This window comes from Chelonia mydas, chromosome 1 (genome assembly GCF_015237465.2).
Source record: "Chelonia mydas isolate rCheMyd1 chromosome 1, rCheMyd1.pri.v2, whole genome shotgun sequence".
NCBI classification, from domain to species: Eukaryota; Metazoa; Chordata; order Testudines; family Cheloniidae; genus Chelonia; species Chelonia mydas.
In genome coordinates, this window is record NC_057849.1 from 189,867,642 (window position 1) to 189,895,622 (window position 27,981).

Sequence of the window (27,981 nt, forward strand, 5' to 3'; positions counted from 1 at the left end):
TTTGCTGAGAGAAGACTGACTGAGACAGACATTCTGCATGATGGTCTGAAGAAGCAAACATGCCTGGCCTATTAACATAGGGTGGTGGGGATTAGGGTAAAACAGAAATACATGTAGCCCCTTTGTTGTGTTAAAATTCTTTGACTCTTACAGTATACTGTGCTGCTAAGATTAAACAATGGTTTGATCTGGTCACCTGTATCAAAATCCATATTATCATGGTTCATACTACTCTGGACCTGGCCTAATAATAGGAGAATCAGAGAATTCCATCCCAGGAGGTGTAAAGGCATGGAGCTTGACACCTGAGGGGGTGAACTAAGAGAGACCAGAATAGGCAACAGAGTAACGCGAACACGACTTCCATTGATTTTGATGGGCACTGTGCGTACCTCAGGGCAGAGTTTGGTTTTGGTACAACATGCTAATGATTTAAACTATTTAGCTTCACTTTTGTGGTTTTTATATTATGAGATTATGCTGCTACAGTCTTATTAGATATGATTTTGGGAGATAGGAAGTAGATGTTATTACAGTGAAATCCCATTACAAGATCAGTATTCATGTGGTAGATTTTTATGCGGTGAGCTGGCCTAGCAAATGTATCCTTGTTGAAACAATAGCTCCCAACCCACCCAACACAAGAGTGCCATAGTAACAATAATAATGCTCTTGTGTAATGTTTTTCATTCATAGATCTGGAAGTGCTTTAGCTGAATTAATACATGGAGCACTTGTGCTTGGAACATTTATCCCCTCTACAGAAGTGTGATGCAGTCTCCTAGAATTTATAGATTGCACAAAGTAGTTTGGGATAAATAACCAAGGATGTGATTCCTTCTGACTGTTGTTGCTTTCCTCCAACTTTTGTCTTTTTCTTCAGTTAAAAGTTGAATTCTTTTGTATAGCTAATAATGTGCTCATTTTTATGTTCTGTAATATTTTTAGGTTCCTGCAAGAAAGATCAACTTCCAAGGGTAAGCTTAAAAATAATAAATTTGGGGTGATTAGATGAGGAATGGTAATGAGATACTGAGCCTTTCACCACTAGTTTGAATTCAGACCAGGTTGGTAGCAAGCAAAAGTCACTGCTATATGGTAGCTGTCCAGTAGTCTGTGTTAATTGAATTGGTGACCTTAGTCCAGTTCCTGATTATGTACTTCCAGATCTCTGTAATTGGTCCCCTTGCTGGCTAACTTTTCTGACAGGCCAAGGATTTGAATGGACATGGAAACAGAGCTACCCTATCCAACTCGAGTTGGAAGGGCCATTGGGTGGTCAGGCTGTGTAAGGAAGCTTGCTGTTCTACTGACCATGCTGCATATTTTGTGTGGCCGAATGGATACCTTCAGTTGACAGTGCACCCTTTGTTGGCACTAATAGATGTGTAAACATTTAATAAACAAGATTTCAGTCCGTCTTTAATAAATTATTCCCCCACACACACACCCAAATTTTTTTTCTTTGTCAGTCTCTTTCATAGTGAAGGTCTAACACTTTTTTGGGTTTCCAGGTACACAAATGTTGTACCCTTTATAATTTTCTTTACAATGCCCCTAATATTGAAGAGGCCATCTGAAAGCAGAGTGGCTGTTATCTTTAGGTCATGCAGAATAAGTGTATGTTTTTTTAATCTTTCTAAGGAAGGTAATCCTGGCTTTGCAGCCTGCCCTTTTTTTAAAAAAATATACTAGGTGCAATTGCTTCCTAAAATTGTGGTTACCCTGTTTTCCAAAGGGTAATCAAATGCAAACTGGCCCTTTTTACAACTGCAATCAGAATCCCTATAATTTTGGATGTCTAATTACTGGATGGACTTGTGGCTAGGTACCCCAGCATTTGGCCCACTGGATGATTCCAAAGAGAGAGAGAGACAGATTGTTTTGTGGGTGCAGTAAAGTACACAGGAGTCTAGAGGCCCAATGAAATTCTGGTCTGAAAATCAGGTTTAGGGTTGCCTGCCTCCATCAAGAGAAATTCAACACATATTGCTGTGGGTTAAAGGGGTTTATAAAAAGATGTACAGTTCCCTTTAAAATTAAAAGGTTTTTTTTAATTCTTTATAACCGAAGGGCTATGGTAACCTTGCACTCAGAGACCTGTGATTTATTTTTATTAGGGGCATATTTCTAAAATAACTCTTGACACTTTCTTGAGGCCCAGGGGAAAAGGGCGTGTATTTGAGACTGTCAACATTAATCAATTTCCTTTTAAAATCTATCAAGTTTCTTGTTTGTCCATATTACTCTGCCTCTGCTTAGTTCCCTACCAGATAAAATGCATAAATATTTGGGATGTCTTCTGTAGAGCTATTAACTCGTGCTTTTTAATCTTGGTGCTGTTTGCTTCCTGCACCAGTGATCAGATTGCGGAGAAAAGCCGTTGCTGCTTCACTTACAAGTAGTGTGTCTTGTGTATCTCTTTCCACCTCTACACATTTCACTAGGAAAATTAGATTCCTGATGCGGTTGGAGATAACATGAAGAGAGTGCAATTATTGATGGATTTGTTTTTCATAGCCGTAGTTACTAATCTTCAGCTTCTTTCATTTTTGTAGAATCACTACTTACTGTATATGTCAATTAGAGTAATTTAACTGTGGGGAGCCAAAAATAGACATGAAGGATTTTTTAATATATACATATATATGTATATAAATATTTTTAAATATTTTACAGAAAGCTGTAGAAGAACCACTTAATGGTAGGTGGTAATCAAAATCTTACGTTTTTACTTAAGGGATTATACAAAGCCTTTTAGAGATGGGTCAAAATTTAGCTTAGCACTGAGTGCTGTTGCTTTGGGTAAGGTGTCTCAAATTATCCAGCTCCCTAAGCCACTAAAAGTTTGATGTATCACCGATGTTTGATGCCTGCAACTATGGGCATAAGGGAGTGTTGTGTACTGTCTACACCTGCTAGCCATTGATTGCTGACTGCTTTAGAACAAAAGTAGCTTCACAGTTGGAACAATATTCCTGTCTGCTTTTCAAAAATACACCTCTTATTGAGGAAAAGGGGCGCTCCTCTGTAAGGCTGTTGTTGAGCCAGTCTTCTTTATGCGGTGCATTTAAGTGGGATAAGGCAAAATCTCACTCCTCTTTTCTGTGGTCTCTTGGGTTTGGGAAGACCCATGGTGGTGGTGTAAAACTATATGGGAAGGAAACACTGTTAATGCCTGGTGTGGGGGATTTTTACAGTGGAAGAAGGGTGGCCCTGAAACCTGTCTTCCTTAGGCTGTTCAGAAATTCACTAGTTGGCATACTGGGAAGTAGTGATGTCTCAACACCTATTTTAAAACTAATCAGAATGCTAATCTTGTAACATTTCTAATTATTTGCTTGGTTAATTACTAATCCTCTGCTTGACTTTTAAAGATGCAAAAGGAGTGATGTTAGAATGATGGTGAGTCGAATGTTACCTGCCGCTGTAGATTTTGATCAATTAATTAACATTTACTCTGGGATTTTGAAATTAAAAATCACCTGTACCGAGGATGCTGCTAATATATGATACAGCATAGGATACAGATTGCATGGAAGGTGCAATCTTTAAGTTATATTGCATTGTACTGGAATGTTAGAGGTGACCTGAAGACAGATGTGTTTGTATCCTTTTTTTATGATAGAAAGGAGGACTGTGAAAGGTGTGTAGGATTGTTTAAATATTGGCAGGTTTCAGAGTAACAGCCGTGTTAGTCTATATTCGTAAAAAGAAAAGGAGTACTTGTGGCACCTTAGAGACTAACCAGTTTATTTGAGCATGAGCTTTCGTGAGCTACAGCTCACTTCATCGGATGCATAGCATATCGTGGAAACTGCAGAAGACATTATATACACACAGAGACCATCTCTGTGTGTATATAATGTCTTCTGCAGTTTCCACGATATGCTATGCATCCGATGAAGTGAGCTGTAGCTCACGAAAGCTCATGCTCAAATAAACTGGTTAGTCTCTAAGGTGCCACAAGTACTCCTTTTCTTTTTAAATATTGGATTATTTCTACTATTTTTTATTTTGGAAAAAGCAGAAATGTCAAGTATTATCATCTTTGTTCAGTTGTAGGTTTCCTTTGTAACAATCAGAGATGCAAACTGGAACCCCTCTTATCTCTTACCAAAAGGGCTAGAGGTATTGAATCATGAACAAAAAAGAGCTCCCCTGACCCCCCACCAGTTGGTAGGTGTGTGAATTAAATAGGTGTTACCTGATTAACTGAAAGGGAAAAAGAAAAGGAGTACTTGTGGCACCTTAGAGACTAACCAATTTATTTGAGCATAAGCTTTCTTGAGCTACAGCTCACTTCATCGATGAAGTGAGCTGTAGCTCACGAAAGCTTATGCTCAAATAAATTGGTTAGTCTCTAAGGTGCCACAAGTACTCCTTTTCTTTTTGCGAATACAGACTAACACGGCTGTTACTGTGAAAGGGAAAGTGTTTTTTGTTACCACTTTGTGATGTCATAAGCTTCCTAACACTCCTATCATCTATGGAGTCTTCCAGTAAAAAGAGGGTAACCAAGAACAGCATTTATAATGTAAAAAACAAGCAGACTTCTTACTTTTTTCCCCTGGTTGTGAGGGAAAGCGTGTGTGTAGACCTTTCAGTCTCCTTTATGGACTATAATGCACCAAAAAGAAGACACAGACAGACACACACACACACACACAGATTTTCCTCTCTTTTGCTGATTATATTTGAAGGGACATTGTCAAGTAGTGTGGGCCCAACTTTTAGGCTTTGAAGATTTTTCTTTTTTAAAAACAAAATATTTTTTCAAGAATATACAAAGTGAAATGAAAAACTACTTTGGGTTTCCAGCAAAACAGGAGAATGCTTAAAATGAAAACAATCACTTTTAATAGTATATTAGATCCAGAAAGGTTACTATGGACTATCCAAACAGCATGATGTCCAAGAAGTTAAATAAAAAATTAAAGTCATTTTAAAATCTCTAGCAATTGTAATAATTGTAATAATCAAACTAAATTTGTCAAACTAAAAAAATATATTCATGTCTGCCTTTTGACCAATTATAATTTTTAAAAAAAATATTTCACATTAATATTTAATGGTGCATTTAGTTTTCTGTTCACTGATATATATATTTGAAAAACTAGCTTTGAAATAGTTACAGTATTTAACTTTAAATACTAAGCTAGTCTGGTGGCTGTATATTTTATCTGCTTTGACTGGTATTGCTACAGTTCTCCCAATACATTAGTTGCACACGGATATCTTAATGACTACACACTGGTGAATCTAGCAACTTTACCCAGCGTGGTCATGGTAGCAATTTGAGAATAGCTGTGTTACAATGTGAACTTGCTTGTAGAATGACAAAATTGCTTTAATACAGGTAATAGCTTTTTTTTTTTGGTTTCGTTTTATGAGGTGCACATTTTAGCAAAGAAATTTTGAGCTAAGGCAGCCACCAAACACTTTAAGAAAGAAATACACACCCCTACTAGAGGAGGAGCTCCACAATTAAATACTACCCTGAATATGTATGCTCACCCATTGTTGTAGAAACTTGTAATAGCAAACCAGACATTCCATAGTGTCTCTGCACTGTTTGACTTCGTCCAGTAGAGAATTTCCTTGGGTTTGTCACCCTTTCCAGTTATTGTTTTAATGGTCTGTGTTCTAATCTTACATGTAGCCTACCTATTTTTCTCCTTGTATTTCTCCTTCCCGCTAGTATGTCATATTTCCTGTTCTCACATGCCATCCACATAAGTGCTTGAAGACACTAACTCTACTTTCACTGCCCCTGGAGACTGAGAATGCCAGTTCAAGGAAACTGCCAGACCCTGAGAACTCTAAATTTTTAGAGGGTCGGGGGTGTTCCAACCAATTTTATCTTGTGCCACTTGTGGAGAGCACAACTGGAACTAGAGGCAGCCAGTAGATTATTGGCTGATGCTAATTTATTGATAATTTAATATTCCAGTTTGTAAGTAAGTACAGTGTACTGCCGAATTTATGTAACTCATGGTTAAGCTGTTGTGATTCATCTGAGTACAGATAAGGACTGCTTTCTAAACCAATAGGAATGTATGTGCTCATATGATACAGTGAATAACTTTACCAGCATCCAGAGTGATAAAATATGTTAGTCATTCGGTATAACTGAAATAAAGACTGTGGGGGAAGGCTCTTTCAGAGGAAGTGTCTATAGCTTCTACTTTGGAAATCAAAACTCTTTTTCCCTCAGCAATGATTAACACAAGCAGATCATTGTACTGTGTCATCTACATTTTTTTAAATGTCAATAAAGTCAGACAGCAAAATGGAGTCATTGCAACAACCTTTCACTTCTGAAGGTGAATTCTGCTTTGACAATTTTAAATGAATTATTCAGTGTTTTCCTGGGCCCTGTTTTATCAAAATTCTTCACACCCTATCTGTATTTGTACAGATACTGTGTGAAGACTTTTAAAAACACATAGGTCAGTTAGGCACCTGCTATTTGTACCTTCTAAAAATCACCTCCTAGAGTAACAGGTTTTAACATCAAAACTGAGATATGGTGCCAAAGCTGTGTAGAGAAATTATACAACAGTTGTTTTTACTGTACCTGGCTCAAGCCAATACTAGCCACTCTTGCTTTTATGAGAGAATTTGTCTACATTTTAAAAAAATTGTAAAGTTTGAATGTAGTTTTGCAGCACAAAGTGTAGGTGGATGTGGGTGATGTTAATCAAAACATTCTTGAATAATACTTTTGTTTTGTAATTTTCCAGGGTAACTAACTGGTGAGAGTGATAGAATCTGCTACAGAGATGGTGATATGTGAAAAGAAATACATTTGTTTATACACCGTGGCCTTTGATGGTGCGCTAGTCAAAGAGAAGAAAATCAGGAACTTAGCTGTTTTGCACGTTTGGAAAAAAAAATGCTAAAATGATTTACATGTAATTTTATAGTCACAGCTGCGGTAGTTCCATTCAAGAAAGAGAGGTTTTTCCTGGAGTGTGTGTGTGTGGTGGTGAGTGGGGGAGGGTGAGAGCATAAAACAGCACTGTTTATCGACCACACAATTTCTTTATAGTGTCACTATTAGTGGTACCCTTTTCAAAAAACATCAGTCATCGCTTTGAAACTGGGCTAGGTCCGTGACCAAATGATACTAGCACTATGCTACTGGAACAGACCTTTGTGATAACTTAAACAAATTGGTATTGCATGAAACATGCCACACTGTTCTCTCTTGACTCACCCTCTCTCCCCTCAAATATTAAAAAAAATTCACTGTCACTACTATGAAGTTTAATATGATATAGGTTGTAATTACATTTAGATTGGTGGGGTTTTGTGTTTGCATGGGCAAAATATGTTAATGTCTAAATGGTATGAAAAGGAAGTGGATGTTGTACAAATGTTCCTCTTTCCACTTTCAATGTATGTATTATCGAAAACAGAGGCACTTACCACACTGAAAAAAACTGCATAAACAAAACCTTGATTCTCATGCTTTTTTTAATGGGTACCCATGGCCCGTCCCAACCCCCCCCCCCCCCCCCCATACTAAATAGGCTCCTTGTATATATGGTAGTTGTGTGGTGTGCTTTGATTACAAAGAGGCAAAAAACCCAGACTAAAATATCAGTAGTCTTGATTAAAAATTACTTACCCCTCAGCCAAATTCAGTCTGTCATACTGAAACCAATCTCAGGCTCTTTCAAACAGGGAATGAGTAAATGCAGGTGCTGAGCGTATTAAAGTTTTACATATAAAAATTTATTAAAATCTAATTAGAATAATTTCTTCATGCTTGTGTAGTCTGTGAGGCCTTGCCTGCGCTTTTAACAGCTGTACTTTGAGGGTTCACCCACTGTAACTAGTAAGAAAGCAGTGGTCTCCTTTAGACAGCCAGGGCCATGATGCAGGTTGATATAGGAACCTCGGAATTAACTTCGGGGAGGGGGAAGGGTCTGAGCCTACAGCCTACACTCACATGATTAGGCCCCATGTGAGGACTGCAGGATTGAACGCCTCAGCTAACCCAAGCTGCCCTCTTACAGAAGGCAATGGGATATTCACATGTGTAAATGTTAAGGACCATAAGTTTGTATCTGCTTTGTAAGGACCTAATTAGTATTGCTTTAATTTTTTAAAGGTGTATGGTTTTGGAATGTGGTATCTCAACAAGGGTATTCCTAGAGAGTTGAAATCCATATAGATTAATGGGGGAGGCTTAACCAAAGGACTAATCAAAATAGCCCAAGTAAGGTGTGGGAGATATTATGAATCAGTAATAAGAGGCAATCCAGAACTTCCCTAGCATTTATGCATGGGGCTTCTCATCTACACACCTCTAGTTACTGATACCCTCTAGTAGTTTATAGCAGCTCCACGAAGTAGCAGGCTTTGAAATTCTGTTTTGCCTTACTCTTAATATAGCTTTATAATCAATTGTCAGCAAACTGGAATTTAGCAGCCACTGTTGTGAAGTCAAATTCCTTTAATAAAATATTACCCAAAAAATTCAGTACCCAGTACTTGTCTGTTAATCATACTGCTGTATGCAAAGGCTCTGCTTTGGGTTTCTCTTGGGCACCAGTTAAAAGTGGGTTAGTTAATTTCTTAAAGTCACTTAATACTACCTTCCCTCCAGTAAAAACCAAAGTTGTTTAAATTACTGATTTGTATGTGTGTGTGTATATATATAAACCAAATTTTCATGATTTGGCATTTTGGATTTCTGCAATCTTTACCCAAGTGTTATTTATTAACATAACTTTGTAAATAGTGCGCTATTATACTTAAAATAAAACTATGTTAAACTGTTTCTGTGAGTCTTTATTCCTGCCACAATTAACTACTGGTGTAACTGCTCTTTAAAGACATAATTTCAGGGAATGTTGGCCTGCTTTTTCCATAACAGCGGCTATGTAAATTGTGAAAAACACTGTTGAATGAAGTAAGTAATTCCAGTATACCCTAACAAAACCTATTTTATATTGAAATCATAACAGGAAAAGTTAGTAGCACTTTTGATACCACAGTCTCGTGCCCTTTAAAGTCTTAATTAAATTGCTTACCCAGGCATGGCTTATCTTGTAGCTACAAAGACTTCTGCTGCAGAATTCACAGTGTAAACTGTCCTGCCCTCTGCACTGACAAAGCTTTCACAACCTGAAAGTACCTGGTGCTGAGTGCTCATAACTATCATTAAAGTCATACTATGCTGCATACAATATTGAAATTGAGAGGTGAGTGAAATCATTTGGACATTATTGGGCCACTCCCCGATCATCCTGATTAGAGCCAAAGGTACACGTTTCTCAAAACAACCTGTGACTGGAGTTGCAGGGGGGCCACACTGAGGTTATACAATTAGGGAAACTGCAAAGAATGTGGCAGACAATTCCCAAAGCTGCTTCCACCATATCTTACTGGTTACACAGAAGCTGCAACCCAGCCTTTAGGTTCCCTCCTAGACGGTCAAGTCAAATATGAAAGTTCTACCAGTCCCAAAGTATCAGACACATTACCACCCAGGTTAATGAATATTCCAAATCTTACCCAAATACATGCTACAGCCAATTCTTATTAACTAAACTAAAATTTATTAGAAAAGAGAGAGTATTGGTTAAAAGATTATGCGTACAGACATGAGTACAGTTCTGAATCAGTGTCATAATAGAGACAGTGAGCTTTGGAGTTGCAAAGAGTTCTTAGAATTAGTCAATAGGTTCAGTTCAATGTTCTATACCAGGGTGATCCACATTAAATTTGAGTCGTAAGACTGATATCTCCAACTTCCCCTGAATAAAGTTCAAGCAAATACGAGATGAAAGGATCAGGTCCCAAGAGTCCTTTATACAGTTCAGCACAGAGTCCTTGGAAATAACCTGTTTCTCAAACATTAACTATATGGCTTAATATAAGGTAATTTAACTTTAAAGAGACATATAGACATTGAAATTATTACACACAAGTTTCATCTAAATGTTAATATTTCCTTTTGATCTCTGAATTGACAGGAACTGTTTGGTTATACTGTTAACCTCTAACAAGCTATAGGTAAACAAACTACTACAATCACTGTCTTCTTTCAGTTCTTTAACAATACCTGTTTACATTTCAAAGTTCGTACTTTTCTAGCATAGAGACATGTTAGAAAAGTATGTAAATGGTAATCAGGGCCATTCTAAAGGTTGAATCTGGGTCATTTTGCCTGCAAGCTGCTTAACCCCTTTTTTTAAAAAACAGGTACTCTTTAAATTTTCATTAACTGATAGAAAAGGGTTATTTCATCTCTTCATAAGGACAGTTATTCAAGCATTAATAATGGCAATAGACATTGCTATAGCACTTTTCTTGCAAAGATTTCACTATCTTCATAAAATAGATCTGGAAATCTCTTCACTCACCAGAGAAACAGCCCAGTGGTATGGAAAATAGCAGTAATTTAAGAGCATCCTGCAATTAACAGGCCAGTTCATCATGGAAGACTATGGCTAATACCTGTATGCAGTGAAAATTTTAGGTCGGTAAATTATAACTGAAATTTATCCAGGACAGAAAGCTCTTAGCTGAATCTTCTGAGGCTTTAACATGATGGCAGTCAGCTCTGAGGACTTTAGTTTCATTTAATTTTTAAACTTGGTGTCATTACTCAAACGTCTTTTCTCAAGCTTTCCTGGCTATTTCAAATTTCTCTCTTGCTCCCTCCCATCCTCCGTGCTTCTGACTTGATTCAATCCAAACTGCCTGTTTTTCCTTGTAACTTTCCTCTGAAACACCCTAAACCCAGGATACCAACCTAGATAAACAATTGGTCTATGCTGGCATGGCAGTTTTTATATCAGAGGAAGGAAAGTCTTCTCCTGTGATTAAAGTATTAAGTAAAGTGGGATTTGGGAGTTACCCTGTCTGCCATGTGATTCCTGTGCTGTCTGGGGTAATCTTTCTGAGGAGATTCTTCATCTCCAGGGTGGGTAACAACCCTTCCTGACCTCACAGGACATCTGAGAGGATAAAATTGGAATTTTTTTTGAATTGTGAAGTGTTACATTCCATGGCAGGGGTGGGCAAACTTTTTGGCCCGAGGGCCACATCAGGGTTGCGAAACTGTATGAAGGGCCGGATAGGAAAGGCTGTGCCTCCCCAAACAAGGGCTGGGCAGGATGGTCCCGTAGGCTGGATGTGGCCTGCAGGCCATAGTTTGCCCACCTCTGTTCCATGGGCATAAAGACCATATCTACAGCAGGACTGGGTCTTGGTTCATGCACTGTTCCACCTGCTCGCTGAATTGTATAACCCAAGGTCAGGAGAAGCAAAGTTCAATCATCCTTGTTGGTGCTGGACTAGGCAAATTTAGTACTTTCAGAAATGGCTGTATCTATTCCCATTTGACTGGTTAGAGGGGATCAGTACAATGGTCTAATCTGGAAAAGGTCTCGTTTCCCTTTTAGGAATCTTGTAGAATGAGATGGTAAAACATCTCAATTTAGAAGGTCTATCTGGTGTATACTCCTTACCTGCACTGAATCCCACTGTAAGGTTTTGAGTTCATGTCTTAGTCTGGAAAAAATTGACTGTTCTTTCAGGTTTCTGGCCACCCTTGTAAGTAATAAAAAAAAATGCAGCTAAGAAAACAAGCAGTTATATATGGTCAGTTTAACTGATCTCAGTTTAGCATGAACAAAGTCTCAAGGCTAAATTCACCCTTCAGTTACATGCACGTGACCCGCCTTGAAGGCATTGGGAGTTACAGAACCAATGGCATAATTTGGCCTTTACCAACAGCAGCTTTTAATGTAGAGGGAAGCCCAATTTTTCTCTCTGTTTGTTGTTGGTTAAATTTACTCAAGAACAAAGCAGCAGCAGAAGTACACTCTGGTAATTCATCGTGTCCCCAGACAAAAAAGATCAGCTGTTCAAAGAGACCTATTAAGGTGTTTCCTTTATCTCGTCAGGGTGCCAGTACAAGGTTGAGCACAACAGGGTGAGTGGAGTTGACTCAAAACTAAAGATGCCATTCCTCCTCCATGATTTCTTGAGCTGCGCAGAAAGGAGAGAATTCAGCCATTTAAAAGACTATCAAAAATAAATCGTGAACTCCTTTCAAACGTTTACTGCCAGGTTTATGCTTCTACCACTGTGGGTTAATGAGAATATAAAAATGGGTTCTGCCCGGCATGAATGGCAAATGAGGGTATAATCACAGTTGGCTCAAGTCTGCCGTTGGCTAAGCGCACACAGCTCCTGCTGCAGTCAATGGAAGCTGAACCCTTATTGTTTGAGAATGGGGTTTGATGGATTTGTTTGCCAAAGGGTCAATTAAATCCTTCCAAAACATGGAAAATTTAAGCATTAAAGTACAACTAGCAATAGATGCAAGTGCTGTGTCAGTACCGTGGACAGTAGGTGAACCCCCCTCTTTGGGGAGGCTAGCCCGCCGGCCCTAAACATTCTACCTGAGGCCCTGCCCATAAGAGCCCTGAGCCCTCCCTAACCCCTCAGCTGGAGGGACTCTGGCCGGCCTAGCCCCAGCGCCGAGCCACTGGCCATGGGCCAAGCACCACCTCAGGCTGCTGGCCCAACCCCTCCCAGGCTGGCCCGAGCTGCCCAAGCCCCTGGCCACTGGCAGGCCTGAGCCCCCGCCGGCTTCAAGGGAGAGAGGCCTTGGGGTAGAAAATGGGCAGGGCCATAGCCTGGCCTTTGATACCCGCCACCCATGGTCAGTACAACAATGAACACCTTAGAGGCTTTCTTCAGGCTAGAACAAGTTATTGGTATTAATAAAATGGAAAGTTTGCATCAAATGCTTTCAGGTTTCACAGTCGCAATGAGAACCTTAGTGTTGTCCTAAAATGTATCTTGGAATTTGGTGCAAGGCCAGAAATTTCACAGGCATCTTTTTGAATATAGATGTTTTCCACAGCCCCATTTTCCCTTTCTTCCCACCAGTTCCCAAAGCTGGGAATAGTCGGGTATGGAGTGAATTAGTTGGTGCTGTGGTTACAACAGGATTTCTAAAGGGGATAGAGTAGCTGTGGAGAGATTCCACTGATCCATCCTTGTTTTTAATAACAGGTTGGCCCATCAATAGGTGTTAGGTGACTAAATCCTGATGAGGATCTGGACCAGAGTGACTTAGGTGCATTGCAATTTTACCCAAAATATTCGTGTTTGTGGCCCCTTCACCTACGCGCCTTCTTTCCCTGTATCTCCCCTCATCCTCTCCAGTCTGGCATCAGCCATCTACGTGCAACTAAAACTACTGTTACCAAAGTCACCTATGAGCATTTCCTGGCCCTTGTCCTCTTCACCAGTCTAATTTCCCAATCTATTTACTCTTCTCCCCGTGCCTGACCACTTCCTCCACCCTTAACTACCTAGATTCTGTGCTGTCCTGGTTCCTACACAATCTCTAATGTTCCTAGCAGACTTTTGAGAGAATATTAAGAAAAACTGAGTGATAATCAGCAAAAAGGGAATAAACAGCTCACCCTGAGTTCTGGGCTACTAATCTTGGCACAACAATGAAAGGCTGGTACTCTACATCAGGAAGTGAATAGCTTTTAATAACACACTGAGTGTGAAAGAAACTAACCATAGCAACAGTAAGCAAATTATGGTTGAAGAACTATTATGGGCCATCATTGTGCCCATCATGGTACTGAACAGAGGGGAAATGGTCCCTACCCTGAAGGTGCTTTCTGTCTATCCTAACTAGGAGCATTTGTGATGCAGTTAAATGTTATCACATGGGTATAAGATGATGACTGCTGGACGGCCTCCAGGAGTTAATGATGCAAGTGAAAAAGGCAGGAGGAAAATTGTAAAGAATAAAAATGTAGGTCAATCAACTCACTGTAATAAAGTTTGAGACACAAGACACACCTCTGCTATTTACCTGAAAAAATAAGACACTTTTCCAGCCCCACATACTTGAGCCAATTAATCAAAGACTAAATTCTGCTCTTGGTTCTACTGGTCTACATCCAGAGTAAATCCACTGAAGCTTGTGAATGATGTGACAAGCTATTCACCAGTGGAACAGCAGAATCTGGCGCCAGGCGTGTAGCGAAGAGAAGACATTGGACAAAAAACAGAATCTCACAGTGTTTTGCTGGAAAGCCCCAGAAAGAGTCACGGGAACTGAAATTTTCCTAGAATGCATATTCTCTGGGCAAAGATGGATTTTCCATGTGCGTTTGAGACAGCTGTTAAGGGGTGATGTATTTCACCATTCACAGACTATGGGCCTCATTCATCACTTCATTGTTCCAGTTTTACACTGGTATAATTCCATTTATTTCACTGAAGATACAGCAGCATAAAACAGTGGTGACTCAAGCCTCTTAGTTACAGTGAGAAAAACCTTAATCTTCATTTACATTAAAGCTTTGTCCTTGAGAACCACAATTTCACCATAAAATGATCATTCTTACCCTTAAGAAGGGCCTATCCCTTCCAACTACGGACTAGGGGTGGGCTTTTCGGAAACCCTATGTGATTTAGGAGCACAAATCTCATTCACTTTGTGGAACTAGTGCTTCTAAATCACTTTGGTGTTTTTGATTTAGTAGAGCAATATACTGGGGGTGAAAGTCAGCCCTATGCAGAGGGTGAACACAAGGTCTGGGCGTCAGTTGAATCCCACTGTAGTCCTATACTGAGGATTTAAGTGGTAAATAAACCTATGCACAGAGGTGAATTACACCCCAAAATTGCAAAATATGAAAGTTGAATAATAGTCATATAATAATTAGCAGACCTGGCAGCCCTTCACTTGGGTGTTGCCTGATCCCAAGAAGAATTTTTGATATTTTGTTCTAGAAATTATTGCTCTTTAATGATGTATGAATGAACTAAAGAAGCAGCAACATGTTCCTAGTGTTACTAAATATTTACTTACTCTCTTCTGTGCCAGTTAATCTATGGCTGGGTTTTTATGCCACAGATGTATGTGGCATGCAGTTATGAGCATTTCTTTAACTGTTCATTATAAGAACAGATAGTTTGCTGTACACAAGTGGTGAATCAGAGTTTGATTCTGAACTCATGCTAGTAAAAGTCAGCTGAAGAGAAGAGCAACTCCACTGAAGTGAGAGGAGAATTAGAGCTTGTCTACTCGAACACTGAGTGTCGTGGCAGACTGGGATGTGAATTCACCCTGTACTATATCACCTCTGCACACCAACTGTCCTCGTTGACCTTGCTGATGTTCACAAGTTTGTTAGAGTGCTTTGTTCTAGTCCTCTTTGAAATGGGATTAGATCAAAGCACATTATGAACTAAATGTTCATGTTGACAAGCTCTCAGTTTGTTGGCCCAGATTTTCAAAGGCACCTAAAGACACAGATTAGTGTGATTTTCAAAAGCATCTAGGGCATTTTTAGGTACCTAAATACGTTTAAAAATCTGGCCTATGAATTCTTGCCTCTGGTCTTTTAGAGGTAAATCTTCTAATGTGACACTACAGAAGTCTCTTAAAAAAACAGAACCAGACTCACCAGTGTACTCTGGCTATTTTGTGATGCTTGAGTGGCCAAAAGCAATAATAAAACTGGCTTAACCAGCTAGTTAAGATGGGTAAAGGCTGTGTTATATCACTGAAGCAGCACAAAATAGCTGGAATGTACCAAAGACTCTGGTCCCCAACGTCATCATGTCTTCCATAAACACTACATTGAGCTCTCTAGAAATTCACTTAAACCCATTCTTCTAAAGTAGTACGGTAGTGGCCAGCGTAACATAAGGTAGGAGCACAGCAATTGCGTGCAACAACGACAGACTGCATACCTCACGGCACCATGATAATTTTCACGTGCTCTCACCGCACTTTGTGGTAACTACCATCATCCCTAGAAATGTAGCTTTATTAGATTTTCAAAGGTCACCAAAGATACACTTAAAAGAAAACTTAACTCTTTGAAATCTATTTCCACTACATCATGCTGATGGTGAGGAGCTGTTCCAAGGGATTACCTGAAAAGACCTGGAATGACGTCTGGTTGGAGTCAGTCTCAAGAATCATAGAAGCTAGAGATGCAAAAGACCTATTAAAGATATCCAGTCCATATCCCTGATAGTCTAGGAATGTTCTTACAATGTATTTTCCAGTGTTTTACCCAGTCTACTTCAAAATGTCTGAAGTGATAGGGTTTCTACCACTTCACTTGGAGACTGTGTCACAGCCTAATGCATCTCTGTCAGGAAGCCTTGCTGTTTAGTCTACATTTTCCCTTTCTTAACTTTGCTCCATTATTCCTACTTATACCCTCACACACCGCCCTAAATAACTCCTCTACAGCCTTGGTTTTGTAGTCTTCAGCTGACTATTTGCTGAGTGTTCTGATGTTCCCCACTGGCACTTTTCCACTACTCATTACCTTGCCAAGCTGGGAAGTACAGCTTGCTTCTGAAATATTGATTAATGCATCTCAAATTATTACAGCCGTGCACAATCATCATAAATTTCAGTGCTTTTGATTTAATCACATGCATTTCCCTTTCAGTAACATTTGTAGCAGGTGCATGAATAGGCTTATGGAATCAGCAAAGACACTGTCTATACAAACACAAACATTGTTTGTATTAGGCATTTCAGCATCCATCAGCATTTTTGGAATACAAGTTAAGCATATAAGCCCACTGGTAGGACACAGAAGTAAGCAATGAATAAAGAATGCAGACTATGTACAGAAATGTTCTTCAATCCAAGTGTCCAAAAGATAAAAGTCAGTATATGGGAAAGGTTTAGGAGATGTTAATGAGTAAGTTGACCTGGGCCACTTGACATAGATAGGGTTCCTTCTGAGTCGTTCATTGCCTTCAAATACATATGTTTGAAATCAGAAGAATGGAGTTTCTGAAAGTGAAAAGGCAGCACGGGAAGCCTTGGAAGAGTGACCAACTTTTTTAAAAAAGAAATCTTTAGCCATGAGAGAGCCCCCAAGGAGACAAAGAGAGCCATACAGGGACATGCCATAGGAGATGGAACACATGCGAAGATCTGCATAGCACAAGTGGAAAGGTGTCTGCTTAATGGGTACATAAGCACAAACAAATGGGTAAGGGAGCAAAGATAAGAAGATCTCCTTGAACTTAAGGAGCTAAAGTGACAATGGAAAATAGGACAGATGGTCCTGTATGATGTTCATTTCCTCTAAATAGGTTTTTTCGCTGGTTTTGAAGAGTTAGGGTCTGATCGTGTGAGGTGCTGCACATCTCCTGGGGCTTGCCCAGCATCTTCATCTCCCTCAACTAGGCCCCAATAGACTCATGTACTTAATTATGCACCTAACACTAGGCATGTGAATAGTTTAATTGACTTCACTGGGATTATCACATCTTTAAAGTTAAGCATGAAGGCTTTGAGGGATCAGAACCAGAGTGCTCAGCACATTGCAGGACTGAGTCCTAGAACTGCACTGGATGAACAAATTGTCACCTGAAATTACACAACCATCTGCAAAGAGAAATCACAAATTTACCAATGAAAACTGAGCATCAAATATTTAGTGCAAGATGCTATACAAACACTGGAATAATAAAGTAAAATTGATGAACTTACATGGCTTCGTATACTTCTTCAGAACAACATATGATATTAGCATCAGCATCATACTAGGTATGATAAAAGCCCATAGGTATGGCCTTGACATTTCAGAATTTGCTGTGATAGAAAATATTATTTTAGTAAAGCGTTATTTTAAAACAGCAAAGTTACTATTTTTTTAAAAAGAAAAACTTCTCTTGTGAATACAGAAGAGGAGTACATGCAGACAAGTGGCACATTTACTTTCCTTTAACCAAACTATAAACAATTAAATTTATGAATTTTAATGTTCCTTATTTTTCCACATTAACTTCTCCTGATTAACAAATGCTGAGTATCTATGCTCCATTCCATAAAGCTGAGCCACTTTTACCTCTAATCAATCAACATTTCAGTAACTATATAAGCCCCAAATAAGAACTGTCCTTGCATTTCTTTTTGTTTTAGTAGATTATTGAAATCTCCCAAGGTAAGAAATCTTCAGCTCATTAGGGAGATCAGTGCTCACAGCCATGACTCCAGTCCTTCAAACCTTCATGAATTCAAGTAACTTTACATATTGAACTCAATGATACTAGAGGACCGTTCTACAATTTCACTTCGCATTTCAAAAAAAAGACACCGGTGCTGAGTGGGAAATGAGTCCTGCATGGAATATGCTGCTATAGAGCAGTACAAAGCATTAATTTATAACTCTTTCCCTTTGCAATGTCTATTTTGGGGAAGATTTACAAAGCACAAGAGGCACCCAGCTCCCACTGACTTTCAAAATCTTCCCTAACATAGTATGTTCTTGGAGCAGAGTCCTGTCTGGTTCTATGGCTGTACAATACCTATTACACTGTCTTAAGAATAAATAATAAGACGTAATAATGTTATACCAGTAAAAGAAAAACCAGCAGGATCTTATTAAAGAGGATAAGACAAAATGTCACATTTATTGTGAATACAAAAAGAATCATAGTAGGCGGTCAGTTATAGCTATAACATTCCACTCAGTTTCACGTTCATTCACACGTTCATTCATATACACACACACACAGGTTCTGCAGCTGCTGTATAGTTAGCAGTCCCGAATGTAGCTTGAGTTCATGGCTTGAGTTCGTAGCTTGTGGCGGCTAACTGGCCAGGAAAGCTGGGCGCAAGGAAAGAGCTGGGTTTCTGTTGGGCATGCACCGATGCCCTTCCATGTTGGCAGCAGAATGTTACCCTCCAAAGTCTTCTATCTCACCCATCCTTTTTGTAGGCTTTAGTTTGAATCCAGAGTCTATAGGTCTGGCTGTGTCACGCTGCCTCTGGGTCCAGTGTGATTGATCACCCGTCGATTGCAGACATGACTTTCAGCCCAGGACCTGGCTTTGATGTTTCTTCAGTTGTACTTTTGTTCTTTTTCTTTTGAGGGTGGACTCCTCTTACTTTGTAAGGGCTGTTGTCTGCATCTTCAGCCCTTGGGTGTTTACGCTTTATTTCACCAGGACAGGCTGGGGCTGGAGGTTGATTCCATCATCCATACATACCTCATTCACACATCTGAACTAAAGTAAACTACGATTACAGCAGGGTTTTGCAAAAATGAAGGTTGCAGCAAGCTTTTACAAAATGAAGTGAGCATTTTAAAATGGAGTTTGGGACAAGTTAAAATGGAGTTTGAGTTACAATACAGACAAGTATAATGAATGACAAACAGTGAGCAGAAGTTACAATGTTGAAACAGTGTAAATTTCAGGGATTTAAGCAGCAATTGGATTGAAAGTGAAACTTAATTAGCCAGTTATTGAGGTAACCGGTTTTATGAATGAATGTTGTTTCATTCATAAAACTTTGATTATGAAGTTATATTAATAAAGTGAACAATTAAAAACAATTTCATTGATCAGTTCAACAATAACCTTTCTGTATCTCTGAGCTATTCTGCACTGTGTACTGCTTCATATTCTCAGTCAGGATTCCCACAAGAAAAGACCCAATGGTGATCTGTACGAGTCTTTAAAACAAGGTACTGAAGCCAAAATAGAAAACAAGCTGAACATTTTGATATCATGTTTTTTATCTTACACCCATATTTTCTGTTGGATACAGGTGACCGTAGTGAGTAGATTGTACCACCTAAGAAGGTCATAATGCACAATACACATTTACCTTTACCAGACTGGGTCAGGGTGAGCTTTTTCACAACAGGCATTTTCAGTGTAGAGTGATTCACTTGGCAGGAAAACTGGGCAAATTCATTCCAGTCATCTTTGGAAACAACAAGGTTACTTCTATAGGAATAAGACCCGTTGCTATTGTGGAACAGAGAGTCATTCCTTGTTGAGTTAGTGAACAACTGGCTGTCCTTATTCCAGGAGAGCTGGATGTCTCCAGGATAGAAGTCCCAAGCACTGCAAGTTAACGTGGTCTCCTTGTCAATGGGTGAAGAAGAGGCCAAAGAAACCTCAACCACTGGAAGAGCTGAAAGAGAGGGAAGGCGGCTAGTCACTGCTCGCTGTAACTCTTTACCAGTACAATGCCCCATAGGTGTTACCGGTCACTGTGAATTGCGGGATAGCCCAGGGCTGGGTTCCATAAATCAGGGGGTCCCCTGTGAAGCCATTCAACTGGGGTCCAGTGGTGTGGCTCAAGGGTCAGAGCTCTGCCACCTCTTCCTCCTCAACAGCCCTGAACTGCTCTGCCATACCAGCGAGAGCAGCTCAGTCTCAGGGGAAATAGGTCACGTGCACAGAACTGGTGTCTGAGTTCATGGGGAGCACCAGGGAACGAGGTGTTACCTGTTAAACAGGAGCTGAGGGAGCCTGTGATGCACGCCCACAAGGACTATGATAAATGGAAAGCCAGCCCAGTAACCATACTGGCTCAGATTGTCACTACAGAGCTTAGTCATCACAAAGCAGCCCACACTCCACAGCAGTGAACGTCACACAAGCATTTCAACCCGTCCTTTCACCCACATATCAGAGCACTGCAGCGTTTAGGATATGTGGAACACCGAGAAGTCCTGGCTCACCTGACACTGTGAGGCAAATGTGAGACTGGCTCAGCGTTCTCACAGGAGGAGGGATTGTCTTGTCCAAGGTGCAGCTGTAAACACCAGAACCTTTGACAGAGACTCTCTCCATAACACCACAAACCCCTGTTGTCGGCTTATTGTAGTCTAGGTTTATATGGTTTGTGCAATTTCTGCGCCAAATGGTGAAATTTCCAAGCTGTATGTTACACAGCTCAGCAGAGCTGCTGTGTCTTCTCAGAGTTATAGCCAACCCTTCTGTTTCTTCGATGTTCTGCACACAGACTGCTCTCACTGTTTTATCCTGTAACACTGAGACCATCTTTGGACTCAGTGCAATGGGTGTGGTTTGGATCACTGGCACTAAATGGGAAAAGGAAAACAGAACAGATGATTTACACGATTGTTGTTTTTTATCATCATCATTACTGTTATTCATTATTTGTATCGTACTAGCACCTAGAGTCTTCAGTCAATATCAGGACCCTGTTGTGGTAAATGCTGTACAAACATGTAAAAAACGAGACTGTCTGCCCCAAACAGCTTACAGTCTAAATAGATCTTACACTCCAAGTAGAGGACACAGACATATGAAAGACAGACAACAGAGAAACAACATGCACAAGGTACATATCTTGTTAGTTACATTTGCTATATAGTTCTCTGAAATAGTCCTCTACTCCATCCCTCTGTCTAGGTTCCTCAGCCAACAATCTCCACCAGTATGGACCAAATGTCTCTCTTCCACCCTACCCACCTCACAAAAATAGTTAGGTATGCGTGTGCTGGAGGGGAGGAGGAAAGGAGGAACCAGTCCAATGGTGTATTAGTTACTGAAAGCCATTCTGCTAGTCTTGATGGTAGCTCCGCCCAGTCACCAACACGCCCGTGGAGGGAGAAGTAGGAAGACGCCTATCTCTGCTCTGGGATCTCCGTGGGTCAGGAGAGGTAAGATTACAGTGGCATTATCCTGGCAGAGCTTAGTTCTTACATTCAAATGTTACCTAAAAGCTATGTGAGCCTAGGTCAAAGGTTGTTTGCATGACCAGTCCTCTGATGAAGTCTCATTAAGTCTAATGCACAGAAGAGAGAAAGCACATGAGAAAACTATTCCATGAAGAAGCACAAGCACTAATGAGGAAGAGGTACTCCTGTCTCAGGATTGACCACTCTACTTTGTTTGAATTGCTACAAATGACACAGATGCTGTGATGACTTGCGGGCCTGACCACCCACTTCTGTGAGAAAACAAGCAGAAAGGAAATCTCCAAGTGGGTGAAGAATTTCTTAATTAAATTTTCTCATGCAGTGAAATCCAGTTTTGCTGTTGGGAAGTGGGGGTTGCTCTCTCTCTCTCTCTCTCACGCTGGCCCCCAAATCAGGGATAAGGGAGGCCAGGGCCATTTGCATAGGGGCCCTTTGCTGGGTTTGGGCCCTCAGCATTATCTCCTCCTGTTTCCTGGCAGAACAGCACCAAGATTTGGTCTTTGTGTTTTCTGTGTAGTTCCGAGCATACCTGTAATCACCATCAAATAATATATAATGATAAGTCAAATGAAAAGATCGGCAAATTTTAAGACTATAAAATGGATTGAACCGTCAGTTAAATTGTTAAGAAAAGCAAGAATAGAGCTGCAAAGCACTACAGAAGAGCGAATTCAATGTTGTCAACTCTCCTGATATTAGGGGCTTTAAAAAGAAAAAAAAAAAAAACACTAATGGCTGGAAGCAAGAGATTTCTTGAGACTTTCGGCTTTCATTTTTTTTTAAAAAAAATGAGTTCTAGCCCTCATGGTTGTGGAGAAAAGCTTGAAAAAGTGCAGCCTAATAGCCACAGTGCAGCTTAATGGCTCAGAAACCAGAAGGCAACCCCCCCAAAAGACAAACAACCCCCCACCCCCAAATGTATTGTTTTTTAAAAAAATCCTGTATTTTTAAAATAATCCCATGACTGTTTGGTGTCTGACCTGTGATGTTTGAAAGCTTGAGGTTGGCAATAGTGAGAAATTACAGTTTGGTCATGATTTTAATAGGCAAAATCACTTCCTCTATATCATGTCTTGTCTTTTCTTGCCTGCGGAATGCAGTGCTAACTTACTTCTGTTTATCAAGACAAGCTGTGGTGTAATGTACTATTTAAACTTTTATTTGTCTGTTTATCCACTGTCAAATCTGACCTTATCTAGATGCATGTACTCGTATTGTGAAACATTAAATGTGCTTTCCTCTCTCTTCAGAGAAAGGCTATTGCTTGCCCTCATTCCCAAGGAATGTAAAGCAGAGTGTAAGAAACTGGTGGTTGCTGGTCTGAGAAAAATAAAAAGTGCTGGAACTGCAGCGTTGTCAACTCTCACAATTTTCTCAGAAGTTTCATAGTATTTGATATATTTTCCTAAAGCCCCAGCTCCTGGAGTCACGCGATTATGTGAGATTCTTGGTTTTTATTAAAAAACAAAGTTTCTTCCCATAGGGTTGTGGAGAAACACTTGAAAATATGACCCCTAAAAGCCAGTAGGCTGGCTAATGGCAGAAGACAAATAAAAAGATAGAAATGTTATTTTTAAAATCTCATGATTTTGGGTGGGGGCCTGACTCATGAAAGTGGGAATGAGATCATAAAGGAAAAACGTTTGGATGTCACGTTAGTGTGTTCATAGACTTAGTTGCCCAACAGAGTAAATGGCAACTAAGTAGAGATAGGCCACGACAAGAACTTTTCACCTGAGCTCTCCTGAGGCTTTGGATGATGAAGAATATGGATCCAAGTCTCCGCTGGTCTGAGGTTTTTTTTTGGCAAAGCCAAAATACAGCCTCATTGCTCATCTCTACCTAGAAGACATTTGAAGAGATCTGCAAAAAAGATGCTTGTCAAATTTTGAGGAAGTGTTTTGTAATTTTTGGGCCTCATGCTGCAAGCAAAACTTTCTGTCACGCTAAGACCGGAGAGGAAGACCATTTTGGTAGGGGTCAGAGAGGTGAGACACAGTAAGGCTTTGGCAGCTGAGGTTCATGAAAGAGGGGGAAAAAAATGGTTGCCTGCCTGTCCTTCTCCCTCCATGTGGATTTGACTGTGTGTAGGAAGACTGACTTGAGTACTCATGCAGATGGGATGGGGAGGGGGGAAGAGCTCACTAGGAAGTCTGATAGGGTTGGGGCAGGTAGGGTGCCAACCTGTGATGGCCCAATGAGTGGTGTTTCCCAAGGACATACCTGTGCCTAGGTCAGTCTTTTGGGTTTTGTAACAGCTCAGCAAACACATGGTCCCTATCTGCGGGGCTCACAAAAACAGAGACAAAACACTCCCTTTGTAAAACTGATATGGACATTGGCCCTAAAAACAAGGAAATTTCCCATTTCCAGGAATACAGGGTCATGCTGCCCTGAGGAGCAGGCTGGTGCAAATTACAATTCAATTAATCTTGGCCATAGTCTTATAAGAGTGAGAACCTCTCTTCCTTGAGGAGACAATTTTCTTGAATGAGCTGAAACAAGTGGACAGTTTCCCAGCCCTCCAAGTCATGCACATGGATTGTATCTGCTTATCAGTACTAAAGCAGATAAGCTCATAAAAGAGCAATATAGAATGTATTTCAATGTTGTTCATACTAGGGTCCCTTGCTTTTCTTTGTGGTTAATTACCTCTCAGTTAGTTTAGCTATGCTTTGTTTCCACGAATTACTATGGAAGTGTATTTAGAATGAAGAAAAGGAGGACTTGTGGCACCTTAGAGACTAACAAATAAATTGGCTAGTCTCTAAGGTGCCACAAGTACTCCTTTTCTTTTTGCGAATACAGACTAACACGGCTGCTACTCTGAAACCTGTCGTCATTTAGAATGAGTCACTTGAACGGAAGCACTTTGCTCTTATGCTACCATTTCCTCAAAAAAAACCAACAACAAAAACCACCACACCATGGTAAATAGAGCAGTACGTTTGAGTCAATTGCTTTCAAGAAGATACTCAAAAAAAATTTGCTTCAAAATTGCTGTGTCTTTTTAATCCAACTTGCTTAAAATAACAGTTTAAGATAGGCTGTTCCAACAAAAACTCAAGAACCTTTGAATACCCCCCAAATCTCCTTCCATTTGACTCTTATTCCCTTTCCAGACACACATTTCTACCTTTCTTGAATTCACAGTTGTTGTGGTTTTTGTTCTACACACAAAAAAATTAATATGAAGAAACCACACAGGCACAGCTGGGTGATAAATAACCATGCTTAAGAACTACACGCACACATGAAAGGACCAGTTACCTACATACTGCTGCTATGACTGATTTCTGGTGGCTGCTAGAACGTATAACACAGTGAGTACCACTAGAGGGCTCACAGACTATTTCAAGGGACGCTGCCCTATATAAGCAAAACTGCTAATCAGACTATAGGTTAGGGCGTTAGGAGTACATGCACCTAGTGCAGTGGATGGATGTATTTTTATTATAGATTCATAGATATTTAGGTCAGAAGGGACCATTATGATCATCTAGTCTGACCTCCTGCACAATGCAGGCCACAGAATTTCACCCACCACTCCTGCAAAAAACCTCACACCTATATCTGTGCTATTGAAGTCCTCAAATCCTAATTTAAAGACTTCAAGGAGCAGAGAATCCTCCAGCAAGTGACCCGTGCCCCATGCTACAGAGGAAGGCAAAAAACCTCCAGGGCCTCTTCCAATCTGCCTTGGAGGAAAATTCCTTCCTGACCCCAAATATGGCGATCAGCTAAACCCTGAGCATATGGGCAAGATTCATCAGCCAGATACTACAGAAAATGCTTTCCTGGGTAACTCAGATCCCACCCCATCTAATATCCCATCACAGGCCATTGGGCCTATTTACCATGAATATTTAATTACCAAAACCATGTTATCCCATCATACCATCTTCTCCATAAACTTATTGAGTTTAATCTTAAAGCCAGATAGATCTTTTGCCCCCACTGCTTCTCTTGGAAGGCTATTCCAAAACTTCACTCCTCTGATGGTTAGAAACCTTCATCTAATTTCTAGTCTAAATTTCCTGGCGGCCAGTGTATATCCATTTGTTCTTGTGTCCACATTGGTACTGAGCTTAAATAATTCCTCTCCCTCTCCGGTATTTATCCCTCTGATATATTTATAGAGAGCAATCATAGCTCCCCTCAACCTTCTTTTAGTTAGGCTAAACAAGCCAAGCTCCTTGAGTCTCCTTTCATAAGACAAGTTTTCCATTCCTCGGATCATCCTAGTAGCCCTTCTCTGTACCTGTTCCAGTTTGAATTCATCCTTCTTAAACATGGGAGACCAGAACTGCACACAGTATTCCAGGTGAGGTCTCACCAGTGCCTTGTATAACGGTACTAAAACCTCCTTATCCCTACTGGAAATACCTCTCCTGATGCATCTCAAGACCGTATTAGCTTTTTTCACGGCCGTATCACATTGGCGGCTCATAGTCATCCTATGATCAACCAATACTCCAATACTTTTTATTAAGATGAAATTCATTAATTAAGCTGAAGAAATTCCATTTCTGTACACTGAGGAGAAATGAACTGGAATAAACCCTGCATATTTACCTGATATCCAAAGCAAGTACATGAAGCATAATATCATCTTTGTTGTGAAACTGCATTGCCAGGGCCTGCTTCTGTAAAACAGACACAAAGTAGCATTTTACGGTGCTTGATAATCTCCTTCCATAAACCCTCTTCCCAACTCTTCATTTTCACAAATACTTGACAGTCCGAGTAGTGACACAGAAAGAAAAAGCACAAACATCACTGTCTAGTCAAGATTGAGCTTGAGGGGAATGTGGGTTATTGGCTATGACAATACCAAGCATTAGAACCATTCTTCTGGGGACAAACTCTGCTGCCAGTTACATTGGTGTAAATTCAGTGTAACTCAGCTGAAGTCACACCAGTGTAACTCAGAGCAGAATTTGCCAAGTGGCCTTGTCTGCAATTTCCACGGACACTCCCACTGATTCAGTTGCACCAGTGATAGCATTAGTAAGCTGGGCTCTGGTGGCTTCCAGCATGTTTATCACCATACTAATTGTACCTATAGCTGATTTGGTTGAGATTTTTTGTTACAGCTCCCTAATGAGGACAAGGCCTTTCTGTGATTCCACAGATCTTTGCTTGTGTAAAAATAACACTTTAGCTGATGTCCTAAGTAGGTATCGTAGGTACTTATATGCCCCCCCCATCCCCATAGCATCTGAGTGCCTCACCATCTTAAATGTATTTAGCCTCTCAACACTCCTGTGGAGTTTTCATTTATTATCATCCCCATTTTACAGCTGGGAAACTGAGGCACAGAAGTCCAGATTTTTAAAGGCATTTAGTCACCTGAAGAGGAAGATAGGTATCAACAGGCATTTCCAAAAGTGCTTAGGCAATGAGAGTTAAGTCCCTTGGTACTTTTTAAAATCCCAGTAAGTGCCTAGCTGCATCTTTGAGAGTCTAAAGACCTTTGCATATTTGGCCCAGAGACACTAAGTGACTTGCCCAAGGCCACACAGGAAATCTGTGACAGAGCAGGGACTTGAACCCAGGGGCCTCCCAAGAGCACTAACCACTTGGACCATCTATTTAAGCAGAAATTTAGCCTTTATTTCAATTATAATTTTCATTAAAATTTGGAAGAGGTAGTTTCACTTTAAATTAAAATGTTATTTCAATGTATTAAATGAAATTAATTTCACTGGTAGTTTAGGGTTGCATACTGAGATTTCCAAAGGTACCTAAGCGAGTTCAGAGCTCAGTGACTGCTGAATCTCATTGAGAGTCAGTTGCCTAACTCCCTTAGTGTGCTGTGAAAAATTCCAGCCACAAGCTCTTGTTTTGTTTTAATTTTTTCTTGCCTTTTTTTACATTAGAAATTCAGGTGCTGGCTACCCTGTTTTTCATGGAACTCTCTGGATGACTGGAGAACTGGTAGGGTTATGACATCACAGACACCAAGCAAGTGAAACCTAGTTAAATGAGAAAGAAAGTTATCTTTAGTCAATTATTAAAACTCTTTGGGCCTGATTCACCTCTGAGTGTGTGTACCAGTAAGTATAAGTAGTCTCTTCAGGGTCTGGGGTGTTTTTTTTTACCAGTATAATTATATTGCACAACTCCTAGTGTGAATGCAGTTACACTGGTATAAAGGTGCTTTATACAGGTATCGTTTGTTCCACTTTGTGCACAGATATATACTGTACTGGTATAAGTACATTTAGAGGTGGCACACTATAATGCCCACAAAAGATTGTACCACTTTATGTGGGTATGATAGTTAAAGTGATACAAATTGTATGTGTAGACAAAGCTTCAGGGGCGTTAAACCAGTGTAAAACTGCAGTAATGTAGTGAAGAATCAGGCCCTTTATTTTGTGCTAACAGCTACTTAACATGGATGTCTAACAATTAACATAAAAGTTCTTATTAATAATTCAACACTACAGTACCTTCAATT

General features: G+C 40.1%; 1 protein-coding gene and 1 gene segment (V, D, J or C); one reads left to right on the forward strand and one right to left on the reverse strand.

Moving 5' to 3' along the window:
• The window catches only part of CD47 (CD47 molecule), a 40,107-nt gene extending 31,313 nt beyond the window's left edge, over positions 1-8,794 (forward strand). For 2 of the 4 annotated variants that reach the window (XM_043538527.1, XM_037907623.2), the window contains 2 exons: positions 949-977; positions 6,747-8,794. In XM_043538527.1, coding sequence (XP_043394462.1) covers positions 949-977; positions 6,747-6,755 — 38 coding nt within the window. In that variant the 3' untranslated portion in view covers positions 6,756-8,794. Of the gene's footprint in view, positions 1-948; positions 978-2,679; positions 2,705-3,377; positions 3,406-6,746 lie in introns of all 4 variants that reach the window. The other 2 variants (XM_037907610.2, XM_037907614.2) reach the window with 2 other exon arrangements.
• A 10,519-nt stretch (positions 8,795-19,313) lies between these two features.
• LOC119566968 lies at positions 19,314-26,750 on the reverse strand. The segment is given in 3 exon segments: positions 19,314-19,975; positions 20,529-20,891; positions 26,091-26,750. Coding segments are annotated over 3 exon segments (915 nt in total).
• Positions 26,751-27,981: the final 1,231 nt, after the last annotated feature.